Raw genomic sequence first — 23,007 nt, 5'->3', positions numbered from 1 at the left:
CCCGCTGTGACTTGGGGAGCATCGAGGCTGCATTGGTAACAGAGCTGGGAGGAGAACCCAAGAGTTCTTGACCCCATTGATCTTCTCTGGCATCTAGGCCACGCTTCCTGTCAGAGCCCCTGATGGAATCTAGGAGTCCTGACTGCTAGAGCCCACCCCCACCCCACTAGTCACGCTATTTAGGACCCATGGGGCCTGACTGTCAAGCTGTGGCCTCACCAAGAGAGTACTTCCCTCTGTCTTACCCCAACCTTGGGTAAGGATTGTACTTCCATACCTGGTGTTCTCTTTGTTACCTAGTGCCACGCTTACAGAGGTTTGTCTTGCAAGGGGCTGGAGAGGCGTTGGTGTCCTAGGGGTGTTGGCTGAGGGTGCTTTCGTTCTGTAGACCATAAACCCAGTGATGGTTGAGATGTGTTGGTTATACTTACAGAGGTGGAGGGAGGCAACCCAGTATATCTGCTACTGGGACATATTATTTTAAACTAATAGGAATTCTGTGGTTGGAAATTAGATTGAGTGTCAGTTCCTGGCTCTGATCCATTCTCTTTTTCCCCCCAATCGTCTAGGGGTGCAGAAAAGAAAGTGGTGAAAATAACATCAGAAATACCACAGATGGAGGTAAGGTTCCTGTCGCCACCCCATCCCTTCCCTTCTTTTAGGGGTATCTGTTTAACTGGTGTGTGTGTGTGTGTGTGTTTCACATTTTGGGATCCCTCCCTTAAGTTTCTTATCGGTGTTTCCATTGTAAACCCTGTTAGTTTTTTTAGGGCTTTATATTGTGATTCTGAGTTGCTTTAGGCTGCAGATTGTCTTTAAGAGATGTCGAGCTCTTGGTGCATTTCATTTTGCCACCAGATTTTAAGGTCTGCTCCTGTCAATCGTCTGTCAGTGTATGTCACTTTCCTTTCTTCCTGTCTCATTTCTACCACTTTATTCCTTCTTACCAGCAATCATCACAAGCCACGCATCAGTGCCACCTGCCGGGCAGCAGCAAGCCAAATTCATCCCTAGCTTGTAACTGTATTGCAGTCAGTGATGAACTTAGTCCATGGCGTCCTCTGATGTGAGTTGGCTGAAGGGATTGCTAGAGAGGAACTCAGGCCTACCTCCATTATCACATGGGCTTTGTAAGCTGCATCTTTGTTCCTGATGTCTCTAAAGCCCTATCACTGGACTGCCGTTCCCAGCTCTGTTAGACTGATATCCTGGATTCCTCGAGACCTGTCAAACTGGAGACGATAGAGCCCTGCTGAGAATACGCTGTAGGGAATAATCCTGTTTGGGATGAACTGATCAGTTAACAGATTCTCATCTTTACCTTTTATGATCCTCTCTCTTCTTTTATGCTTACTTGTCTTCTTTAAAATACACACACCAGAAGCAACTGATGCAGTCCCCTGTGGAAACTGCAAAAGTGTTCAGTCTCCAAAACCCATTCTGCTTCCTCTAATGCTTTTTTCTGTCTTGGTTTTTTTTTTCTCTTGTTCTCCATAACTCAAGAGTTGATATGAAAACATGATTTGTCTCTCCTTGCTGTTCAGCCACCACCTTGAAGTTATAATCTTCTGTTTATGACATGAACAGCTCCACAGCAACCAGGGGTGATGTCTGAAAGGGAGGATTATGACTTCAGCTGGGGGAGCAATGAGGAGAAATACGTAAAAATTGATCTGAGGTGGAGCCAGAACAAATCACGAAGTGTCGTCTTCCACGCTTTGTGGGATGCCTTTGTCATTAGCTGCTTAAACAGCTCATTAAATGCCTTCGCTGACATCATACCTACAGCCTTGTTTTCAGTTCCAAACTCCGCCAAGACCCATTCACAAAGAAAACACATTTTTGTTATGTAAATTAGTTTCATGTACCTTTTTAATCAAGACACCTGCTGGAGTAGATGTGTGTAGAATGGCATCCCACTGACATTTCCAGGACTCCTGGGTTCTAGTCCCAGCTCAGCCACTGACTTGCCATGTGACCTCTAGGGCAAGTCATTTCACCTTCCTGGGCCTCATTGGTTCAAGCGGAATGAAATGCAAGTGTAAAGTAAGAGCATAAGTAAATCACGTTTTTTAAAATTCTGTTTTAATACCATAAGGAGCTTAGTGTTACAAAGGGTTAGTAAGTAGTTAAGAACATAAGAATTGCCTGGATCAGACCACTGTTCCATCTAGTCCAATATCCTACCCCCAGCAGTGTCCAATACTAGCCCTTTCAGTGGTAGGTGCAAAATCTGCAGATAAACTGCCCCCTCCTAGCCCGTAATACCCAGGCTGGCGTGTGCCCAGAAGCAGGAGGGTGTATAGACCTTCCAAAGCTCTTGTCTGTGGTTATAGTGTTCACTATAACAACTCTGGATAGTCTTGTTGTTCATATAAATGGCCAATCCTTTTCTGACTCTCGCTAAGCTTTTGGCCTGAATTCTATCTTGGGGCCATGAGTTCAGCAGGCTAATGCACGAACAAATATTTCTTATCAATTTTAAACATGTTCCCTTTGTTTCGTTAAACACACTCTTGTTCTTGTGCTATGGAAGAGGGTGAGTTGCAGAGCTTGGTCTAACTTCTCTAGACCATGATTTTGTTACTTCTGACTGCATCCCTCCCATATTGCTGTCTTCGTGAAGGTAAACAGTCCGTCTTTTCAGTCTCTCTTCACATAGAAGTTTGTTCAATGCTTGACAATAGTCAAGGGAATGGTTATTGCAGCTACTTTTAGTCCGAGTAACTAAGAAATTCCCAGTTGCTCTTAGCTGTAAAGCACCAAATCAACTTTTATGGTCTTGTATAAATAAGAATAAGGCACTGAAGGCTGATCAAATTTCTTTCCTCCTTTTAAGTATAAAAATACTTAAAGGGTTATAAATAAGTGTGTGTGTGTATGACCACACACGCACCCCTGTGCTTTCAACACTTCCATCCTTCGCTCCTTTCCAAGGCAGACTGCATCTTGGCCTGTGGGGAAAGGATGGCAGACTGGATCCTTCCCGTGGTGAATTTCAGCATTAATCGTATTTTCACTGCTAAGTGATCAATTCCACTCCTGAGCCAGCTGTGTGAATTGTGCTGGTCACCCGCAGAAAGACTTGTTCTAAGATTTAAGGAACAAATTTCTTTTTTTGAAATAACCCTTCTTTTCAAGCGTATTTCTCCTTTTTGTTTCACTTAAAAAATAATAATGTCCTGGTTTCTTCCTGCCGCTGGAGGGCAAGTCACAGTTGCTCCCTTTGCAGTCAGTGCGAGGGCTGATGCTGCTTTGCCTTTTGGCACAAGGTTCTCCCCGGATGAGATGCGCAAGGTTCTGTCTCACCGGCTTGGCAAACCAGTCTGCGCGGCAGCAGATTTGTATTGTACTAATTTGAAAAAGGAAAAAAGTCCATCCTTTTGCCTCTGGGTCAGTGTGCTAATCTGTCTCTCCTTTGGCAGTTCCCTTTCCATACAGATGTTTAATAAGTACGCTCTGCTCAGATTTAAAGTTGGGGAGCTGCAGGTGCCAGGACTTCACCGGAGAAAAGCTTTCTGTAGGATTAGATTTTTATTATGCCGTTCATCACTGCCATAGAAATAAAGGAGCACTACATTGCTAGGCCTGTATCCCGAAGTTTAAGGGATGGCCATGATACAGACCATGCAAATAGCAACTCTCTCCCACTGGCTGTGGCATGAGGGCAGAGCTGATCAGCTGCAAGTCTCTGCTCTAATGATCTGTTAAGGCAGATCTCAGATGATTTTGTGATAGTTTTACACACCTTTTGTATGGTTTTCCCTTCTGTAGTGCCTTCTCTCCAAGGATCTCCAGTCCTCACAATGAGGCTGGGAAATAGCTCTGTTTTAAGCGGGGAGGGGAAACTGAGGCATAAAGAGGTGGTGAAACTTGCTCAGTCATGGTGAGTTTCTGGCAGAACTGGGGATGGAGCCCAGGAACTCTGATCTCTGTCTTTAAATACTAGGCCACAAATTAAGAGTGGGCTCTTGGCCTCCTAGCGCTTTGGGAATGCTTTCTTGGGGACTGAATGCGGGCATCCCTGGTTTAAGGTGTGCCCCTGAACTGGCTGCCAGTGTGGCTGGATTAAGTCTTTCCCTTTTTCTTCTCCCTGTTTCAGAGAATGCAGAAACGGGCTGAGAGATTCAATGTCCCCGTGAGCGTGGAGAGTAAGAAGGCGGCGCGAGCAGCTCGGTAAGGCTCTGCTTGGAGCACTGTCACCCTTTTGTGATTGGTGGAAAACTCCTAGACTCTTGTCTCATTGACAGCCCATACTGATACGGATCCTCGCCACAGCTCTGTGTGTGGGGATCTGGGGCAGCGTTGGGGATTGAAAGTGTCTGCATTTTTGAGGGGCATGTAAGGAGGAGATGAAGGCTGCTTCTTAACTGGATTGCCTTTCGGAAAACTGCTTACCTGAGTTTCTGGAAGGCTTTGTCCACTTTGTAGTCCTTGTTGCTTGCCTAAGCATCTCTTGACAAGTGCTTTGATGTGCTAGGACAAGTATTAACGATTGAAACCTCACAGCCCCTACACTGCTTCTCCCCACCCCGGAGAGGAACGTGGTTTTTATCACCATTTACAGCTGGGGAAACTGAGTCTTGGGAAAGGGCTTGGCCAGGGTCATTATTGGCAGAGCTCAGAATGCAAGGTGGGAGTCCTAGAGCAGAAGCCTGGGCATTCACTGCTAGGTAACATTGCCTGCCTGCCCTCCTGAGTGTCACAGGTGGCTAAGGCAGGGGAAGATGGTGCTCAAAATATGAGGCGAGTGTTTGGTATTCAGCACCTGGACTACACTTTTAAACCTGATTTACTAGCACTGGCACAGCATGCTTTGTGTATGTAACCTGTGTCACTTACCTTGATCCTAAAATGCCAGGAAACCGATGCTGCCTACTCCCCGTGATGTAGAATAACAAAGGGAATGGTGGTTATTGAGGGGCTTTGCAGCTGCTTGTATGGAACAATGGTGCTGATGCTAACCCAGGAGAGATTTCCATTTTTCAAAATAAATACAGCAGTGATCACTACAGTAGTAACATGAACTGGAAGCCAGTGTTGCCGGTTAATCCCACCCAAAGACCAATTTGTCTCAAGTGCTCTCATGAAGAATTTTTGAAGGAAACGCTCCTGCTACCTCTTATGCTTGGCGAGTCAGACACTTTCCTACCTTATATTGGAGCCCTGAGTCTCTGACAAAACTCTATTTACTTTCTACAGGTTTGGTATGTCCACAGCTTCAACTAAAGGTAAGCAAGTCAAGTAGAGCTAATCTGTAGAATTAACCCTTCTGCAAGTATTTAACACTTCCTATACAGAAAAAGCCAAATGGGACTTCGTGTGCTTCCAACTGCTTGTGCCCCTTTCCCTAGAGATCACCAGAATCAGTGGGCTGGAAGAACACAGGACAGGAAATGGAAATGCATTGTCTTTGTCCTTTTTCAGAGTGGCTCCGAGCTACCCTAGTCCAGTAGACACGAACAGCTAGATTTTTGTACAGCACCCAGCTGCCATGAGCAATCAGTGGGACCTGGGCTACCTTTAAAAATACCACTCCTAATTGTCAAAGCTCTCAGCTACCTCACAAGAAGCCCATCTGTATTTTTACAGATGGGGAAACAGAATCAGGGATGAAGTGATTTATCTCCCAGGTCGCGCAGCAAGGCAGTGTCAGAGCCAGGATTCAAATGGACTTCAATTCCTGGCTCTCACTTGTGTTTAGCTCGCTAGAACATGAGGGATACCCAGCTATTTCTGTTCAATCATGATCCAGTGGAAATTGCTTAAACTACGTCTTTGCCAAGGGGGTCAGAGAACTCTGTTTTAAAACTGTTCTTGCCATTTCTGATCACTAACTGTGTCCTCCCCTTCCCCAATCTCAGGTCTGTCTGCAGACAGCAAGCCTACGGTAAGGAATGCTTATTGCTTATAATTATAGCTGATCATGCCCTTTAATCACAATACCAAAAGTGTTTAGCTTGTTCAGACAAGTCTTCATCCCCAGGAGTAAATAGTAAACCCCCAAAACAAACCAGGTAGGATATGCATGAGGTTGCTTAAGGTTATACGGGCATTAAGTTTGCTAGGACCCCCTCCTCTGTGCAATATTTGGCTGCCTCTCTCAGCTGACCGCACTCCTGGATAAGCTGGTTTTAGAACTAAATGCCTGAAGGAATAAAGGCAAATATTTTATTAATATTGCATGCGAGCTTCCCGCTTGTGTGCCTGGTGTTCTGTCTTTGCCCTTTTTGCTTGAATTGATATATGCATTGCTCCAAGAACCTAGATTCTGTACAGTCTGCTATTTTTCTACAGTAAATGACCCTTCCTTTCTAATGTCCAAATGGTGCACTATTCTACCTCAGATTTCAACTGGAAATGTAAGGTATTAAAATACATGGAGAGCTGAGAGTTCTGGGCAGCCCGCTTAGTACCTTTCTGCTTGATCATGGTGAATTATTGGTGCAAAATGCAACAGAGAGCTAATTTAAGCAAGTTTTGGGCTAATCACGGTTTCTCTTGGGCAGTGTGTTTTTGGAAGATGTTTTGCAAATACTGCTTAGAAGTAGGTTAGTGTCAGGGACCCCATTTTCTTCCATGGCACCACATACTGTAGAAGACTTGTCACTGAAAGCCAAAACTGGGCTTCATTAGATTGTGGGATACTTCCCCCAAGGGAAGCCCTATTGCTTGTGACCTGGGCAAAGCCAGGGGCTTGACTAGATGTGTCCTAGTAGTTCCTGAAGAGTAAGAATGAAACAGTGGTTACTGAAAACGACAGGCGTTGGAGAGAGATGGCTGGTTTGGTTGTTTGTCTGAGAGGCAGTAAGTTTCCTTCCATTGTGTTAATTGTATCTGGCTGCTGAAGGAAAAGTACTAAGTTCATTTGATTTACAGTTTAAAAAAAAGAGGAAACTGAACGAGCTGGTCCTTCAGTGGGAGAATTCACCATCTGTAGCATTGTCCTTTGGGCTAATACTTGAGCTTTAAGAGATGCCCATTAATGAAACTTGGGAGCAGAATACAGCTCTCTGAAAGTTCTTGACTGCTTCATTTGGGGCACTGTTTTCTTCCCCTCTGTAGCTGACAGGTGTCGCTGCTGAGTCTGCCGACCTAGCACAGAGAGGGAGTGCTCACAGGAGTGTCGTTTGCTCGACCAGGTTTTCCACAGACCCATCAGAATGGGTCGCTCTCTATCCAGGGACCCTTCTCACGAGCTGCCCTCTCCCAACCACAGTTGGTCTTTTAGTTTTCCTAATCTTACAGTTCAAGTGACAATGACTTAAACGTTAAACTGTTTCCTGTGTCTTTGTAGGTAAACATGGATAAATTAAAGGAAAGGGCTCAAAGATTTGGTTTGAATGTCTCTTCAGTCTCCAAGAAGGTAAGGTGCATTGGCCTCTAGGACACTGTCTGCACCTACAGATTAGCACAGTGCTCAGAATAGTGAAAGTTCTAAGTTGTCTTCCTTCCTGAGATTTTTACCTTCTGTCGCTGATACAGCGCTCCATGCACCACGCCACAAGAGGACTCTTGTCAGCATCGTTTTCCTTACCCCTGTCCTTTCCTCTCTTTGTTTGGCTGTAATTTTGTTGGTTTTGAGGAAGCCTGACTGCCAAGGCGCCAGGCTGGTGGATAGAGGGCTTCCTTCCAGGGACTGTCAAGATAAACTCTTCATAAAATATTACAAGTGGGAAGGAGAGACAGTTGAGGCTTTATAACTGGATTGTTTTCAGGCATATGGCTTGTGTTGTATAGGTGGATAGACCTGATCGGCCCTCACAACTGATCTTTTTCCCCAAGGTAATGACTTCCTCTGGGATGAGAGGCTCCAGAGCTCAGTTTGAAAAGTGTCTCAAAACTGTAATTCATCAAATGGTTGAAAATGCCGGACAGAGCTCTAGGTCCCCTTAGCCATCAGGTTCAAAGACTCGTGTATGGGTGCAGGATTTGACTGAGCGCGTCTGCTTGGAAATACAGCGAACGAAGCACAATTCCACCTTGCCAGGAGAGACTGGATCTTTTTGGTGACAGGATGTTGAGTGAGTTGGGAAGGGCAATATAAATGTCAGGAGGGAGAGGAAGAGCGTGGGAGCACAGGCATCGTCGCCAGTACAATAATCCCCTGCGTAAAAATGTTCTGCAGTAGGAGAGATTAAAATGGACAGGGGAAAAGAGCTCCTGTTTGAGGGAGACAGATAGAAAAGAGAGGGATCAGTAATACCCTCTTATAGCAGCTTAGATCACAAAACATCACACAGGAATAACCTTCTCCTCCTCTGTATGAAGTGCAGCCATGATGTACCAGTGCACAACAACACTGCACAATGCTTTAGGACAGGAAGTGAAGAAAAATCTTGTCCATTTGCAACGGCTGTGCTAGTGGGGTTTGGAAACCCTTCCTCTCTCTTTGAAAGAGTGTAAGGGAATGGGTTTGTCCTCTTCCCTCCACCACTGAGAGATAACCCCCACTTCTCCCATGGGGTTTGTACTGTGGACATTTTAATGCATCCATTTCTTCAGCAAGTCAGAGTGAAATGCCAGGCTCTGCAAATGTGGAGCCAGGAAGTTCAGTGATGTAGAAAATAACTGGTGTTGGAGGCCACTGTTCCTCCCCCACACATCCCTTTGGGGGTGGGGGAATCAGGCAAGTGCATTAAAGCTGGAATATGTGGAAGGGCAGGTCAGGGTGAGAGGCTGCTCAAACATCATTAACCCTGTCACAAGGAACTGTCGTTTTTCAGGAAGGATATATGCCGTGTCAGCGTTCATGGCTGCAGCTTGCTTTGGGTGGAATAGTAGATCTGGGGCTTGGTAATGAGAGTCAGCATTTCTGAGAGGGCCTTCAATGATTTCCTCTTTTTGCTCCAGAATCTTGGAGATTCAAAGCAGCCAAGTGCTGCACCTGAGCTGAAGGAGTGCTTTACAAACACACAAACACACTTCTGCCAGGCGAAGTTCATTAACGAACCGATCCCCTTCTACAGATGGCGGCGTACCAGGGTGGGGAAACGACATGCCCAAGGTCACACATCCATGGCAGAGTTAGGTCTAGCATCCAGTTTGCCTGACTTCCAAATGCCGTCCTTGTGCCTTTTACAAAGCGAGGTGTCCAGCCTTTGCAGTGCTATGTCGTTTGTTTGTTTGTTTCTGTTCTATCAGGAAGCTGAGTTCACCGGCTTAGCAGTGGCTTCTCCCACTGAGCGGAACGCTCTCACATTCCTGTGAGGAATATTATTGGTTACTTTAATTAGCCTGTAGTATTGTACTGCCCACCTGGGTGTTCTTTATAGCTTTTCATTACAGAGGAGCCTGGCAGTTGCTAATGTTTACATGTGCCGGGGCAGGTTTTTATACCCTGCTTAGCAGCAAAAACTTTACAATAAACCATTGTCTCCACGGAGCCACACTTCATTTCTATTCAAATTGGTTTGGAAGAAGGGAGGGCCGGGGGTGGTGAGAGAATCATTGCTTAAGGGGGATTTCAGACCTGCTGAGAGCAGGGAGCAAATGCAGAGCTGCATTAGTGGCGGAGAACTCATCTGTAGCTTTGAACCCCCTGACTAGCCCTCCAGGGTGAAATCTTTCAAGTTTAAAATCCTCTTCCTCTCCACCTAAAGGGGAGGAAAGGCCCCAGTAGTTCAGAAGGGTCCTAGCAGGAAAAGGTTGATTTTTGGCAGAACAGAGGGCAGGTGCTTGCTTGTGTCTTGGCGGTACAGGCCCACCAAATTAATGTTTAAAATAAAACCAAGCAAGCGTTTATCTCCCCCTAGTACTAACCCCCCCCATCCTCTCTTGTGAAGTCTCCTGTTAAAACACACTTGCTCTGACCTGAAGCTACCATCCCTTGACTCCTCCCTACCCCATATACGCACTTGTAAATTTCCCTCTCCCTGTAACGCTGAGAGCTCTTGGCTCCCCAGGGGCTGGAGTTATAGCTGCATGTTTTATAGGTAGGCTTAGTGGGAGTTTGTGATGCAGAAGCATTTCTCCAAGGCGTTGGTTTGCTTTTTCTATAAAATAGCCTCGTAAGTCTCCTGCTGAGAGTGTTGCCACCAAATGGAAAGTCAAAGCTCTAGGGATAACATAAAAGCCCAAAGCCCCCCCATGCCCAGCATTGCATTATCAAATACCTTTCCCTATCTGAGCAGATGACCAAAGTAATTGGCTTTTATGTTTCTCCTTTAATGTGGAGGTCTCAAACTGCCTTACAGACAGTTGGCTGACTAACCCTCAGCCCCATGGATGTTGAGGTCAGAGAGATGAAGTGACTGCTTCGAGGTCATACACTAAATCGGGGCAGTATTGCGAATCAAATCCAGGAGTCCTGAATCCCAGTTCCCTACTCTAAGCACTAGAAACACTCCCTCCCAGAGCTGTGAATGGAAAAAAGGAGTCTTGACTCCAAGTCTCTTTAGCCACAATGAGGGGTGTGTGTGTGTACACACATTACTCAGTGATACCACATGTGGGAATGGTTGTCCATGGTACAGAGAGTACTGTGGTGTCCAAAACACCAGGTTGTGATGACATCAAGTGAGTTAGACTGGAAGAGGCCAGTTGCAATGAAGAGCGCTTCTAGGTATTCTACATGTCTTAGAGATGATATGGTCAGCTGGGGTTAGAGTGGCGAAAACTGGGAGGCAGGACTTCTGGGGTCCATTTTCTGCACTGACACTTATTCAGGTAAATTGCTTCACCTTTCTGTGTCTGTTTCCCTATCTGTAAAATGGAGTGAGAACCTGGCTATTGTGACGCTTATGTAATGCCTGTGTAGTTCTTTGAGAGCTCCATAGACATGCCAGCTTGATTATTAGTCAGCAGTGATGGCAGGTTGCACGTTTTGGTGGAGAAAGTCGTCTTTGTGGCTAGGAAGAGTTAAATAAAAATTAACGTGGCTACCAGTCACTGCTCTGGCTTAATTCTCTTTAATAAGGATTTGTTTTACAGGTGGCAGATGAGAATTATTGCACTCGTCGTTTGAGATTAGGTGGACAGAGCTGGCAGGCTGATTATTTCATGTGATATTGAGGGAGAGCAGGGGTCAGGAGCCCAGCAGAAAGTTTGTGTGTGTACAAAATATCTAAATGAGAGAGGAAAAAACAATTGGCTTAATTGTTTGGCTCCCAGCGAGCTTATAATAACGTGCTGAGGAGGAATCCTTTTCCTGCCTGCAGTCTTTCCAAGCACCCCCGCCAACGCCGGATGTGAAAATATTAACCACCAAAGAAGCAAAGGAGGGAAAAATGCTTACGTTGGCAGATGAGGATGGAGAGAACTCCCTGAAAAAGAAGCCCCTTCTAGCTACCCACTAGGGATTTATATTTAATATAGAATAAGACCAGCTTGGTGCTCTGTGATGTTGCTGGTAATTGCAAATGGCTTATGGTGTGTTAGGATGGTGAAAGGTCATGAGCTTCATGTCCGTATTCAATCTGAGACTTCCTAAACCCTCCATCAGTTTAGGTATCAGGTGAAGCTTCCTCCAGACCTCTCATATGGAGACAGCTATAAATCCACAAAGCTCAGTCTTCTGTAGCTCTGTAGTTGGTACAAGAGAGACTAGGACTGGTTCTTGGCTTGTTTTAGCAGCAGGCTCCATTCTCGGTTATATGTCTGGTTTTTTAAACTTTCTGTGGACTCTCCAGTTGCCTCCTAGACCTTGCTTGCCTCTGCTCATGTTTTAGGTCTTCCTGGCCATTCCTTCACACAATCACAGCCCTGTTGGCCCAGGAGTCTTCTCTGCAGCATCTGGAGTAGTCTTAAAGGACTCTCTCAGATGACACCTCAAAACATCCCTTCTATCTTCTTCACACCTCTTAATTTCTTCTTAACACACCTCCCTTCACTATTGTTTTTGCCCTCTGTAGTGCCTTGTGGTATGGTTTGTATAAAAGGTGCTACAGGAGAGTATATTCACTCTGTGCGTGCACACATACGTACGTACATACATAAGCACATCCCTGCACCATTGTGGTGCTTGGATCCATATAATAACTTGTGTATATCCTGCACCTTTGAGCACCTCCCCAGTGTTCTGCCTACTTTCTCTTCCCCACCTGGACTGCTTCGAATATTCCAAACATCTGAGCAGCTGCTTACAGCTGGGAGTTCTTAAAAATCAGCCTGCCACAGAAACGTTTTTCTCCTCGGAGTAATGCTGAACTGAGGTTCAGCACGGTCACTGTTCAGTCCTAGACCACTACAAGGTATCTGGTACTTTGTGACAAGGTGGGGCTACAAACTGGAGCTCTGCCTTTAGAAAGGAAAGTTTTTCAGGGGGATGCACAGTATTTTTTTCCTAGATCTGAAACTCCCATGATACTGGCTGTTTCAATCTTATTATTTTGAGGTATTTAAAAAAAGTTGCTCTAGGTAATTTGTAGAGGATTTTCTGTTTCCCTCCGTGTTAGGTATAGTTGGACTAACAGTAACTAAGGCATCGAGATTTACAGGTGGGGGGAATTAAAAAAAAAAAAAAAAAAAAAAAAGTTCCGTTTAAAAAAACAAAACAAAATTCTAAAACATTTGAAAAATCTTTTGCTGGAACACACAGTAGGTAGGTAAAGTGTTTTGGTGTGGTGTGGCATAGAACTCTTGTGAGCCCTCATTTGGGTTCACCTGCACAACTTGTCTTCATTGTTTGAGAGTGATTTGGAAGAGTCCCAAATTCATGCTGCTAAAACCCTTTATATTACATCATTACAGGTATTCAAAAAGGAACCTCTGCTATCTACAGTGTCTAGGCATTAGGGAATATCTCTTTACATAGCCTGAGAGCCCAGGAATGGCCCTCAACATCTTCTGCCGCGGCCAGAGCAGCAGTGCGTCTATGTAGTTAGCTCTTGCATGTTGTATACATTTAGTAAACATCGTCCCTTGGACCCAGTTGTGCCCCTGTGATTCCTTCGACTTAAGATGTGTCACTCTATAAGGCAAAATATGAATGTGGGGATACCACTTCCTAAATTAGGGCTTATGGCTACACTTAATAGTTGCAGATTGACTCTGAATCTTTTGGAGCATATATATACTACGGACTAATATTTGGAAGCCGTAATTTCCATGTTTGTTTCAGAAAAAGCTTGGATAGAATACCTACGTGACTCAGTGTTCAACTGTGTGTGTGTGTCTGAGAGAGTCACACACCTGTACGCATCACAGAGTCTAGCAGTCTGGTATGTTTGTCCCCCTTGCTGCTCCTCCTTCCCCCGTCCCCTTAAAAACCGACCTCCCTGCTTTCTAACTTGAGTAGCTGTGAGTGCAGGCCTGTTGGGTTAGGGTAATGGGAAGTGACAAGGTGAAGAATAGTGCTGGCAGTTCTGGAGATTTTAACACAAGGATGCAGTAAGCTAGGCTGCCTCCTCCCCCGCCCATTGGCTTGTGGGAGAAGGAGTTTCTCTACCTAATGGCCTGTGCATGGCTGCGTTGATGGCACAGGCTGCACGGCTAAAGTCGGGCTGTGAGTGTGAAACATGGATTTGATTTCCCTCCTGTAATAAGAATGCTTTCTAGTCTTTTACTTAACATACCTGTCTCCCCTCTTGCATGCCCCCTCAGCTCCTTGGTCTCAATACGTAGATGATTGTATTTCTAATCATAGCCCCTGTCTGTGTTATCATTAGCTTTCTGTGACAAAGACCTGATTTGAAACTGGACTCAGGAATGGTGGGGAGGGGGAAATTTCTATTTTCACATATTGGTTTGCTGCTAAGTTCCGCGCCAGACCACCTCTTGACAAAGGCCAGTGAGAAAGCTGTCTCATGCAGGCTAATAGTGTGCTGAAAAAGAAATGCACACTCCGATCTGGCTGCTTAAGAATAGGGCAAGGCAGCACTGCTCAGGATGTAGGCATGAGAAGGAATAACTCAGTAGAGCTAGCATACACGTGGATAATGTACTGGTTTGCCTGAGAAAGAAACCCAAATTCTAGTGGGGCTTAGTGAAACCAGTAAGTGCCTAGGTGCAAGGTGAATGTAAAGAGTACAAAGATATTTATAGCTGATCTTTCTCATAAAAAGAGCAGTCTCACCAAAGGGCTTTGGGGAGGGAACTGGCAATGAGCACGGGGAGAACTACAACTTGCTGGGGGACACAGAGGTAGATGAGTGGTACCCCTGGTAAATTTCTGAGCCCATGTATCCTGGCTGGAACATAGTGGAACCATCGAGGGAGATTTATGGTAAGTGATGAGTCCTCACGTGTCTCCCATTGAAAGCAAACAGGGAAGTTTGTGAAATCCAGCAGCTTATCCCCTGGAGGATTTTCAAGAGCTCCAAACTGGAGGGAATAGAATCCAGGGATAGGGATTGTAAAAAGGAAAGCTCCAATTGGCGGGGGGGGGGGGGGGGGGGTGAAGGCTGTGTGTGCTCCATTGATTATATGAGCTACTGTCCAATCAGCTTTACCCAGAGTCGTTGATACATGAACTAAACTACCAAGACCTCCCACCAGAGACCTTAAAAAAAACATGTCAGCAGGTGTTTGGAGGAGATGTGCTTTGGGGGACAGCTGCCTTAACAAGAGGCCCAGACTGGCTTCCTGGTTCATTCACCCTACGGTGCTGAGCCCCTACAACCTCCCGTCTTATCAGGCTGTAAAGTGTCACGTCCCATACTATGGGTTACGTAAGGATGGTCTTATCAAAGCAGATTTCTCAGTTCCATGTTGTTTGAACTACCCAACAGGTGTTTAAAAATGGCTCCCCAGCCCAAAGTGAGCCTGACCGCTGTTTTCCAGCATGGTTCTTCCTAATGCCCTGGTTTGGAGGTGTGTGTTTATTTTTCAAGTCCACAGTTTTAGCCTCTAGTTTTATAGCAAGGTTTATAGTATAACTTATTACTGTTAGATGTGGAGACAAAAGCATCTTAAAGCTGTGTTAGACTAATGTGGGTTTGATGCTGTTATGAGCCTGCAAGCATGCAGTTTAATTCCTCTGTAGAAAGCAGAATAAAAGGGGCCTTTATGAAATAATAGGAAATGTGAACAGCCTGCAACTGTCTGAAGGTGGGCAGGTCTGTCTATCGGGTAGAATTCCTTTACTGGATTGTAAACTTTTTGTGACAGAGACTGTCCTGACATTGTTGCTCTGTAATGCACCTAGCAGGTTTTTTGGAGTGCTAAGTAAACACCATTGCAAGAATTCTTGACTAGTAATGGTTGTGTTCAAGTTATCCCACTCCTGGTACCTAGCTATCTCCCTGTGCTGACTGAGATTATCTGTATGGTCTCCTTAGTCAACACTGCATACAGCAGTCTACATCTGAACTTAAGGTAGGGGAAGTGTGGATAAAGAGCCAATGCTGTCTCTGTTTTGTGAGAAGTGTGTTCTTCCACTGAAGGAAAAAGAATCCTTTCCCTGCTGTCTGTAGCATTCCTGTTGCGGGCTTTTTGAAGGACACCAAAATGCCCAGTTCCCATTGACTTTCACTCTTGGACACCTTTGAAAATCCTGTGCACAATTGCTGCTTGAGGTGTGGATGAAGATCTGTTGTAATTTAGAGAGGCTTATTCTTTTAAGGAGTTATAGGGAGGTTTGAAAATTGCTGATTCCCCACCCCCACCCTCCTCCATCTAAAACCAGATTTTAAAACATGCCCATGGTTAATCAAAATGTAACGGGAGAAGTTTGACGAAGGACTGAATATCCCCTGAAGATTAAATGCGTGAGTTTGAGCTCCAGCATGGAATTCATTATTCCCCGATGGTTAAAAGTGAGACCCCAATATAAAACATTAGGATGAAGTTACTTTTCTTTTCATTCTGGACTTATATAATTCATTTACATTTTAAATAAATAACAATTTATCCTAAGATGCATTTTGATTTTTAATTTCCTTTGAATGCAAAAATGTAAGTAGAGTTTTTTTTTTTTTAAATTGGAAATCTGTGTATTTGTTGAAAATCTTTGTAAACCTACTTAGAAAAGTAGCATTTCCTTAAGGGATGCTGAATGCTTTGCAGAAGGTGCAATGACACCAACCTGCCTTTCTGTCTCTGTGAAAATTAGATAGTTTTCACCTCCTTTGAAGAGGTTATTCTATCGCCAGGGCATTTTAAAGAAATAGGAATCAGTAAAAAGTTGCTCTCTGAAAGGGACATCATCAATTTGAAATCTAATTAATGTAAACAGTTTAAAGCAGCTCCAGGTATGACACCTTCCCTCCCGAGTCTTTGTCAGATCCTGTGGCTTTACAATCACATTTTCCTGTTCTTTTAAATGTTTTTCCTTGCCCCTGTTGCTTTGTTGAATGAGCCACATAAATGGGAAACAGTGAAGCTGATGAGATACAAGTGCACTTAACTGCACAAAGTAGTAGGGCCCTTAGGTGTTACCTGTAACAAATTGTTCAGGGTGGTGGTATTTTTGGAGACTGTGCTCCTTCAAGCACAGAATCCCAATCTCATCCCCATGTGGTTATAAATCTCCTGGGAACTCTCTCTCCTGCTGGCTTGGTAGAGATGAGGGCGCTTCCCTGGCATTCCCCTAAAAAGTCATTTGCCAGTGGAGGCTAAAACTTGGCCACCTGTTGTATAGGTCACTCTGTCTCTATGGATTTTGTCCAGTTTGCTCTTTTCTTGTAACATGGTTGCCAGAGGAGGAGGCAGCCATTATTCAGACCATCACCAGCACCTACATTGGAAGGGTGGTTGGAAGTGGTCTTTGGATGACAGAGCAAACCCCTCCAGATTCTCAAGCCCCTTCCTTTGCAGCCCTGGTGTCCTCTTTGGTTGGCTCCTTCAGGGTCCTTTTGCAGTAATCTTGGTCATCTCTTCTCTGAGCTGCTGCCATCTCCTCATCTGGCCTTCCCTTGCTATCAGATCCAAAGCTCTGCGGCTAATGTAATTTTCCGCCTGCTCTGACCACATCTCACATCTCTCCAGTCCTGTCACTGGCTTCCTTTTCTTCCACATCAACTTCATGCTCTCATTCCTTGAAACAGATTTTTAAGCTGCTCGTTCCTGTGGCCTGCACTTTCCAATCTCCATGCTGCCTATAAGCTCTGACCAGTTTTCCCTGTGTTAAGTATTTTCCTTATCTTCTTCGATCCTTCCTCCAAATCCAGTTCTTCCAAGCAGGCTTCCTCTTGTTTCTGACCTACCAACCATCTCTTTCAATGTACATTTTGATTTTTCCAGCGTGCCTATCACTGTTGTATCTAAGCAAAGTCTTCAAGGCATTCTCCATCATGTAGTGAACTCTTCACCTCTCCAAGGTTCTAGGAGTCCTCCCTCCTCTTCTTACCAAGGTTTTGCTGTCTCTGTGGCAAAGGCTTTAATAAATGTACGGGCCTCTAGTTTACTCTTATTTCTTCTGGGAGCTCATTCCACCCTTCTTATGTATTCATGTTAGGCCTCGTAGGATTGTGACCTTTTAAGGCAGGGATGGTGTCAAGTTCAACCCATACTTGTTAGATGCTATTTAAACAGAATTCCAAGACCTAGGGGGCCAAAACCCTAAAGGGACCTCACTTTCTGGAACTGCTGTGTGGAAATCAGCCCCTTTGAGGTGGCTCAAGTTGGGGGTATCCAGACATTGAGGCCCAAGTATCTGTCTAGGCTAGGACTTTCCAGTGGTACTAGGATTTTTACCCCTTGTGTCTGTTTAGTATGTTAGCCTTTTTCTGAGTTGCTGGCAGCTTGTGTGCCATACCACTCTTGTTGTTTTTCCTTTTCTCCTGGTTCTCAAACTCTTCTGTAAAATGGACCTTAGAGAGAGAAAGAGGGAGGGTCTCATGGACCTCTCCTGTTCTATTCATGTTACATCCCGGTGGCAACTCCAGCACTGAGCAGCTTATATAGAACGATAGCAACAGGAAAGACCTGAGCGTATTTGTGACTGTTGGATACAATTTAGAAGCTGGAAATGAGGAGGAGGTGGCAGAGCCAGGACCATGTGACCAGTGAGTGCTATTGGGAGGGGGGAAGAACCAATGTCCTACTTGAGTTTGAGCATTTTTCTTCCTCCCTCTTTAATGGAAGGTCTTTTAGTCCCTCTTGATAATATTAGTGTCTTTCTCACGCTTCTTCAGATTTTAGACACTGGACTATAAAATCCCTCTGTCTTGTTTCTCTTGTCACACTGTTGACACCATCTGTTTGTTTCCTCGTTTTGGTTACTGGCTTGTGAGTGGTTCTCTTTTTGGGGAGGGTTGCATCTCTCTCCCCACCCCCAAACAGTGCACTCTAAATATTTCACTTGGTGTGTTTCCGCTAGGCATAGGCCAAACCGAAACCCTGCATTGAAACAGTCCATAACCTTTGCTGTGTTCTCAGTCCTAATCTGAACTATGCAAATGCCTTCTCTCAAATGGACTGAACCACCTCCTCTCCTCCAGACTTCAGGGTGTTTTGCATATTTCAGCTTGGCCATCATTTAATGAACACAATACCCAGAGTATGCTCCCAATTTCAGATTCGTGGCAGGCTGCTTTCCCAAACAGCTGCCAGTCTAGAGGAGAGGAAGAAATGGTGAAATCTAAAAACACGGTAATTGAGTGGTTCCGGCGGGGACGTTCCATTATTTTGTTGTCCTTTTGCTTTGCCTTTCCCCTTTGTAACGGCTTTAATGTTCGTAGTAATGTAGTGTTTACAGTTACTCCTTTCTTCGTGTTTGTCTCTTCCCCTCCTGTTACCTCTTTGCACACGCTGACACACACACGATGTCATGTTAAAAATAAATGACGAGGAGCTGCGAGGGGTCAGCAGGACCCCTGATCTTTTCTTTATCCACAGTGCCATTTGAAAAGGATTTGCGTCCCTAACAAACCTTTAGGGAGTGGGGAAGGGGTTGCTTAAAGGGAAGACAATGCTGGGGGGGACTCTGTGACCTCACTCTGTCCAGTCATCTGGTTCTTCGTTTGTCCCTGCTGTGAAACAGAACTTATCTTTTGTCTGTAACACAAATACATCTTTTCCCCACTCCCCCTTTCCCTTCTATTATGGTTCAATCAATGATGTCATTATGTGTGCCATTCAGGGGCTGTTGAACCACTTGGCTGCAGGAATTTGGAGGAGCGACTGGGGGAGAATGGCAAACTGTGCTCTTGCTCTTAGCCTTCAAGGATCTATTCTAATTTGAGGGAGAGAAACGAAGTCAGGTTTCTCTTTAACCCCTGTTCACCAGGGAAGACAAAAGTTAAACCAGAAAACCCAACCCACATAAAATGAAGGGTGAATGAGAGAGAGGTAGTAGCATGAACTGCTAGGGTTTTCTTAAATAAAGGTCTTAAGCCTATACAAATTCTGTTTGCACTACCACCCTCTGAATTTTTCAATAGAGATATTTAAGAAGCTTTCTCCATTGCTCTTAACCAAACTGTCAAACATCTCTGCTAGTGCTACTTGCTGTAATTTTACTCCCTTCCCCCATCCGTTGGATTACTTCTCTTCCCCAACATTTTTCTGAAAGTACTGACTACGGAGGGAGTCCTGTGAGTTCGGAAACCTACCATGCAGTCAAATTAATACACTTTCAGTGAGTTGCTATGGCATTCGATTTGGAATTGGAGAACCCCTTTTGCTTCGATGGGTTTACCTTTTAACACAGTCTTGCAGAACGCTGTGGAGCCTCGCTAAATGTAACTGATCCAAAACACATTACATCAATGGAAGACTCCCATGGGGCTTTGGGTCAGGCTGTTAAGAGTATTATCATCCCAACTAATTCAGCTTATGGAACATGCTTAGTCTCACATCATTGGAAGCCTGCTTTGATTTAGTTATTTAATAAAGGGGAAAGGCTTTCCTAACTCAGCCCAATTCAAGGAGATATAAGAGTGCATTTAAAAAGTTCTGAGATTACTGGAGCTTGCTCAGAGCTGCAAAATGGATTGATCCAGATCAGACTGCCATGAGATGGATCTGGATTTAGGTTCAGGCCCATCTCTGAGTAATGCCTTTGTTTATGTATGTCAGCTTTCCTACAGGAGAGTCCCACAGGAAACGGCTGTGTAAAACCCTGCTGCCCTAGGCATAAGCTGGTTTTTTAAACGTAATATTAGTTTAGCTGTAAGGGGATTCTGATTGACCTGTCTTTTGCCAAAACATAGTAGATTTATATTGCTGAGTATTTTACCTCTATTTAGAACAAAAAGCAGTAAGTCTTTTGGACAAAATGTATGAGTGGGTGGGCTTAGACTCCTGAGCTTCATGGTGGTGTTGGAAAAGTGATTTGCATTAAGGTCTGGGATTTAACCTGACTTCGGTTACTAATAATTTGGAACTTCCTAACACATCTATTCCTTGCTCTGGCTATTCCCACTAATAAAAAGGTACAGTGTCTTCTGGAAAAAGGAACACTTAAGATCCAAACAGAAATGAAGGAATAGCGTTTAGAGGTTAAACTGTCTTAAATGTGTTTGGCCAGCATATTTTTCTCTGCGTGTGATCTGAAATCCTTGAGAAATGTATGTGGAGATTTAAAAACTAGCAACCTTTTGATCTTGACAAAAGATTTGCAAAAAGTCTGCTCCTTCATTGACCTGTCCATCTCCCTGAATTTGGGGCTGCTTTTGTTGGCATCACAGAAACCTTAAGCCGTGAAGCAAATAGAAAAGGACAAATATGTATTACTTTTCTACTGGGTGTACTTCTACTGCCTTCTTATTCCAGACCAGAGAGACGCTCCTGAGTATTTTATAAGGCATTTGAAGTAGCTAACATCCAGAGTAGCTGGACTAATTCGATGGATGATATCCAGTCTGCTTGAGGATAGACAAGATTTGCAGTACTTGCATGCCTTTTAAATAGGGCAACGGATAAACTTGGCATAATAAAATTCTTGCTTTCCGAGTTCAGAGCGACGGTCTTGTGGCTCTGGCTCCGGAGATCTGGGTTCAGTTCCCAGTTCTCCCCCACACTTTCTGTGCTCCCTTGAGCCTGTCGATTAATGTCTGTCTCTTCCTGAGCTGCAAAGTGTAATCCACCTGAAGTACATCTACGGCCATCGTTACCATAGCATCTGAGCACCTTATCTTTGTTGTTTTTACCTTTACAGCACCCTGTGAGCACCGTTGTACAGATGAAATTGAGGGCCAGAGAAATTGGTCATTGGTGGCGGAGCAGGGAGTTGAGTGCCTTGGTCTCCGGCATGTCCCAGGCTGGTACCCTGGACACTGGAACTCCTTTCTCCCTCCCTCTGTCTTGTCTCTGAAGATTATTAGCTCTTTAATGCAAGGCCAGTCTCTTGCTCCATGTTTGGGCAGTGCCCGGCACAATGGGGCCCTGATCTTGGTTGGGAGCTAAGCAGTACTGTCATACAAAACTACATTTTTCAATTCTCCGTTCACCTTTAATAATTAAACGCCAGTAATGCCTCTGCAAACCAGACTACAGGGGAATTCAGCCAAGCAAAGTTGGTCATGGAAGGGAGTTAATCAACCCGTTCTTTGTCTCTGCCACTCTGCAAAAAGAGAAACCGAGTATAAAATGGTGAGCAAACGACGGTGAGAGCTATTGCTAACGCTCTCGCTTGTGGGTGTTGAGAATCTTGCATTTAATCTGGTTTATAGATTAGTTCAAAGCCTGTCCTAATGAATCTATGTCATGAAGTGACACTCTGAGGTACTATTGTGTATTGCCATTTGTTCTTTCTCCTATAGCCTTTTTAGATGTTGACCATATATAGACTTTAAGTCTAATGGCCACTGATTACTCCCAATCTCTGCTCCCTGTGTACTGAGTTGGATCCAATTGCTTTGATATTGATAAATTTTCATTTATTGTCTATTCTATAGAATGGACGTATTAAGTCACTGTGATATCTAGGGGTGCTTAGCCCTGCATGAGCTCCCAGTGCTGCTGTGGGAGAGTGAGGGGGATTCTCTTTAGCCTCTGTCCAAATATGTAGCTCAGTACTGAAAGCAAAATCACTTACCGTTGGGGGTCACAGTTGGAAAGAGCCCAGCTGCATTTCCAGGTCCCAGGGGAAGTGTGTGAGGCCTGCAGATAGAAGAACCTTCATTTGACTTGTCAACAGAGCCAGTTTGATCTGAAATCCTGGAATGGGGATAAATCTGGGGACCCCACACGTCCCCTTTTACACACTCATTTCAGAACACTGGGACTGTGCTGTCCATTTCAATGAGCAAGGATGCACCCTGATGTTTTCTCTTGCACCTCAAATTCACTGGAGTTCCAGTGCCTTGGAATGTGGCTTCATTCCACATTTATCACCACTTTAATATTGCTAGTTGGTAGAATGGCGAGTCATATTGGCCTCAGCTGATAAAATACAGTTGAAATATGATCCACTTGCCCAAATAAAAAGTTCTCCCTCCCATAAATAGAGGTGTGTGGATGTAAACTGTCTCAATGCACAGGAAGGGTTAACATTGCTGTGGTGTGTTGCCGTTTTTGCGCTTGTTGGTTTTGAATAGGATGGTTTTTTTTTTTTAATCTGGGGCTAATGTGCAATTCAAATAGTGTTTAGTAATCGCCCGATTGCTCCTTTTTAATAACAGATGGACGCTTCAAGGGAAAACTTTCCCTGCACCAAGTAGCTTTAACTTGGGGTGGCCTCTTGTTTACCATAAATACCATAACTCCTAAATATGTTTTTGTCAAGCAAAGCCTCTGGTGTCTACAGATTGGTAGAGATTCTGTACATTGTCAAAATCTGTCTGTGCTGGTAAATTAAAAAACAACTCTGCTGAAATGCTTTGATGATGATTAGGACGCTGTTCTTAAGGGACTGTGAAGATGCTTCCTAACCCCTTTGCCTTGCCCTGCACCTGAGATGTGTCTTTTTCACTCTGCCATGTGGCATTCCTTACGCGTGTCTTTCTTCCTCTGACGTCTAGGTCAAAGAATGCTTTTCAACTTCAGTATTCCACTTCTGGGAGAGTTGCAGGTGTACTCTTAACACATGGCTGTGACTTTTTTGTCTTCCTCCCCTGCTGATCCCATTTGGAGAGAACATAAACTTTTAACTGTTAAGGCCTCAGTATCTTGACACAGAGAAACCTCAGAACTGCCAGCTGTTGTAACTTTTGCCCTCTACCAAAACCAGCGTCCAAAAAATAC

General features: G+C 44.6%; 1 protein-coding gene across 2 annotated transcripts in view; it reads left to right on the top strand.

The window, feature by feature from the left end:
• Positions 1 to 23,007, top strand: part of SARNP (SAP domain containing ribonucleoprotein) — a 47,775-nt gene that overhangs the window by 7,588 nt on the left and 17,180 nt on the right. Inside the window, exons 5-9 of one of the 2 annotated variants that reach the window (XM_034792929.1) lie at positions 570 to 621; positions 4,103 to 4,176; positions 5,203 to 5,231; positions 5,865 to 5,890; positions 7,298 to 7,366. In XM_034792929.1, the coding sequence (XP_034648820.1) occupies positions 570 to 621; positions 4,103 to 4,176; positions 5,203 to 5,231; positions 5,865 to 5,890; positions 7,298 to 7,366 (250 nt within the window). The remainder of the gene's footprint in view (positions 1 to 569; positions 622 to 4,102; positions 4,177 to 5,202; positions 5,232 to 5,864; positions 5,891 to 7,297; positions 7,367 to 23,007) is intronic. The other variant, XM_034792930.1, reaches the window with a different exon arrangement.

The sequence above is a fragment of the Trachemys scripta genome, chromosome 16 (assembly GCF_013100865.1).
Source record: "Trachemys scripta elegans isolate TJP31775 chromosome 16, CAS_Tse_1.0, whole genome shotgun sequence".
In the NCBI taxonomy this organism is placed as follows: domain Eukaryota; kingdom Metazoa; phylum Chordata; order Testudines; family Emydidae; genus Trachemys; species Trachemys scripta.
This window is presented reverse-complemented; position numbering and strand designations above follow the sequence as displayed.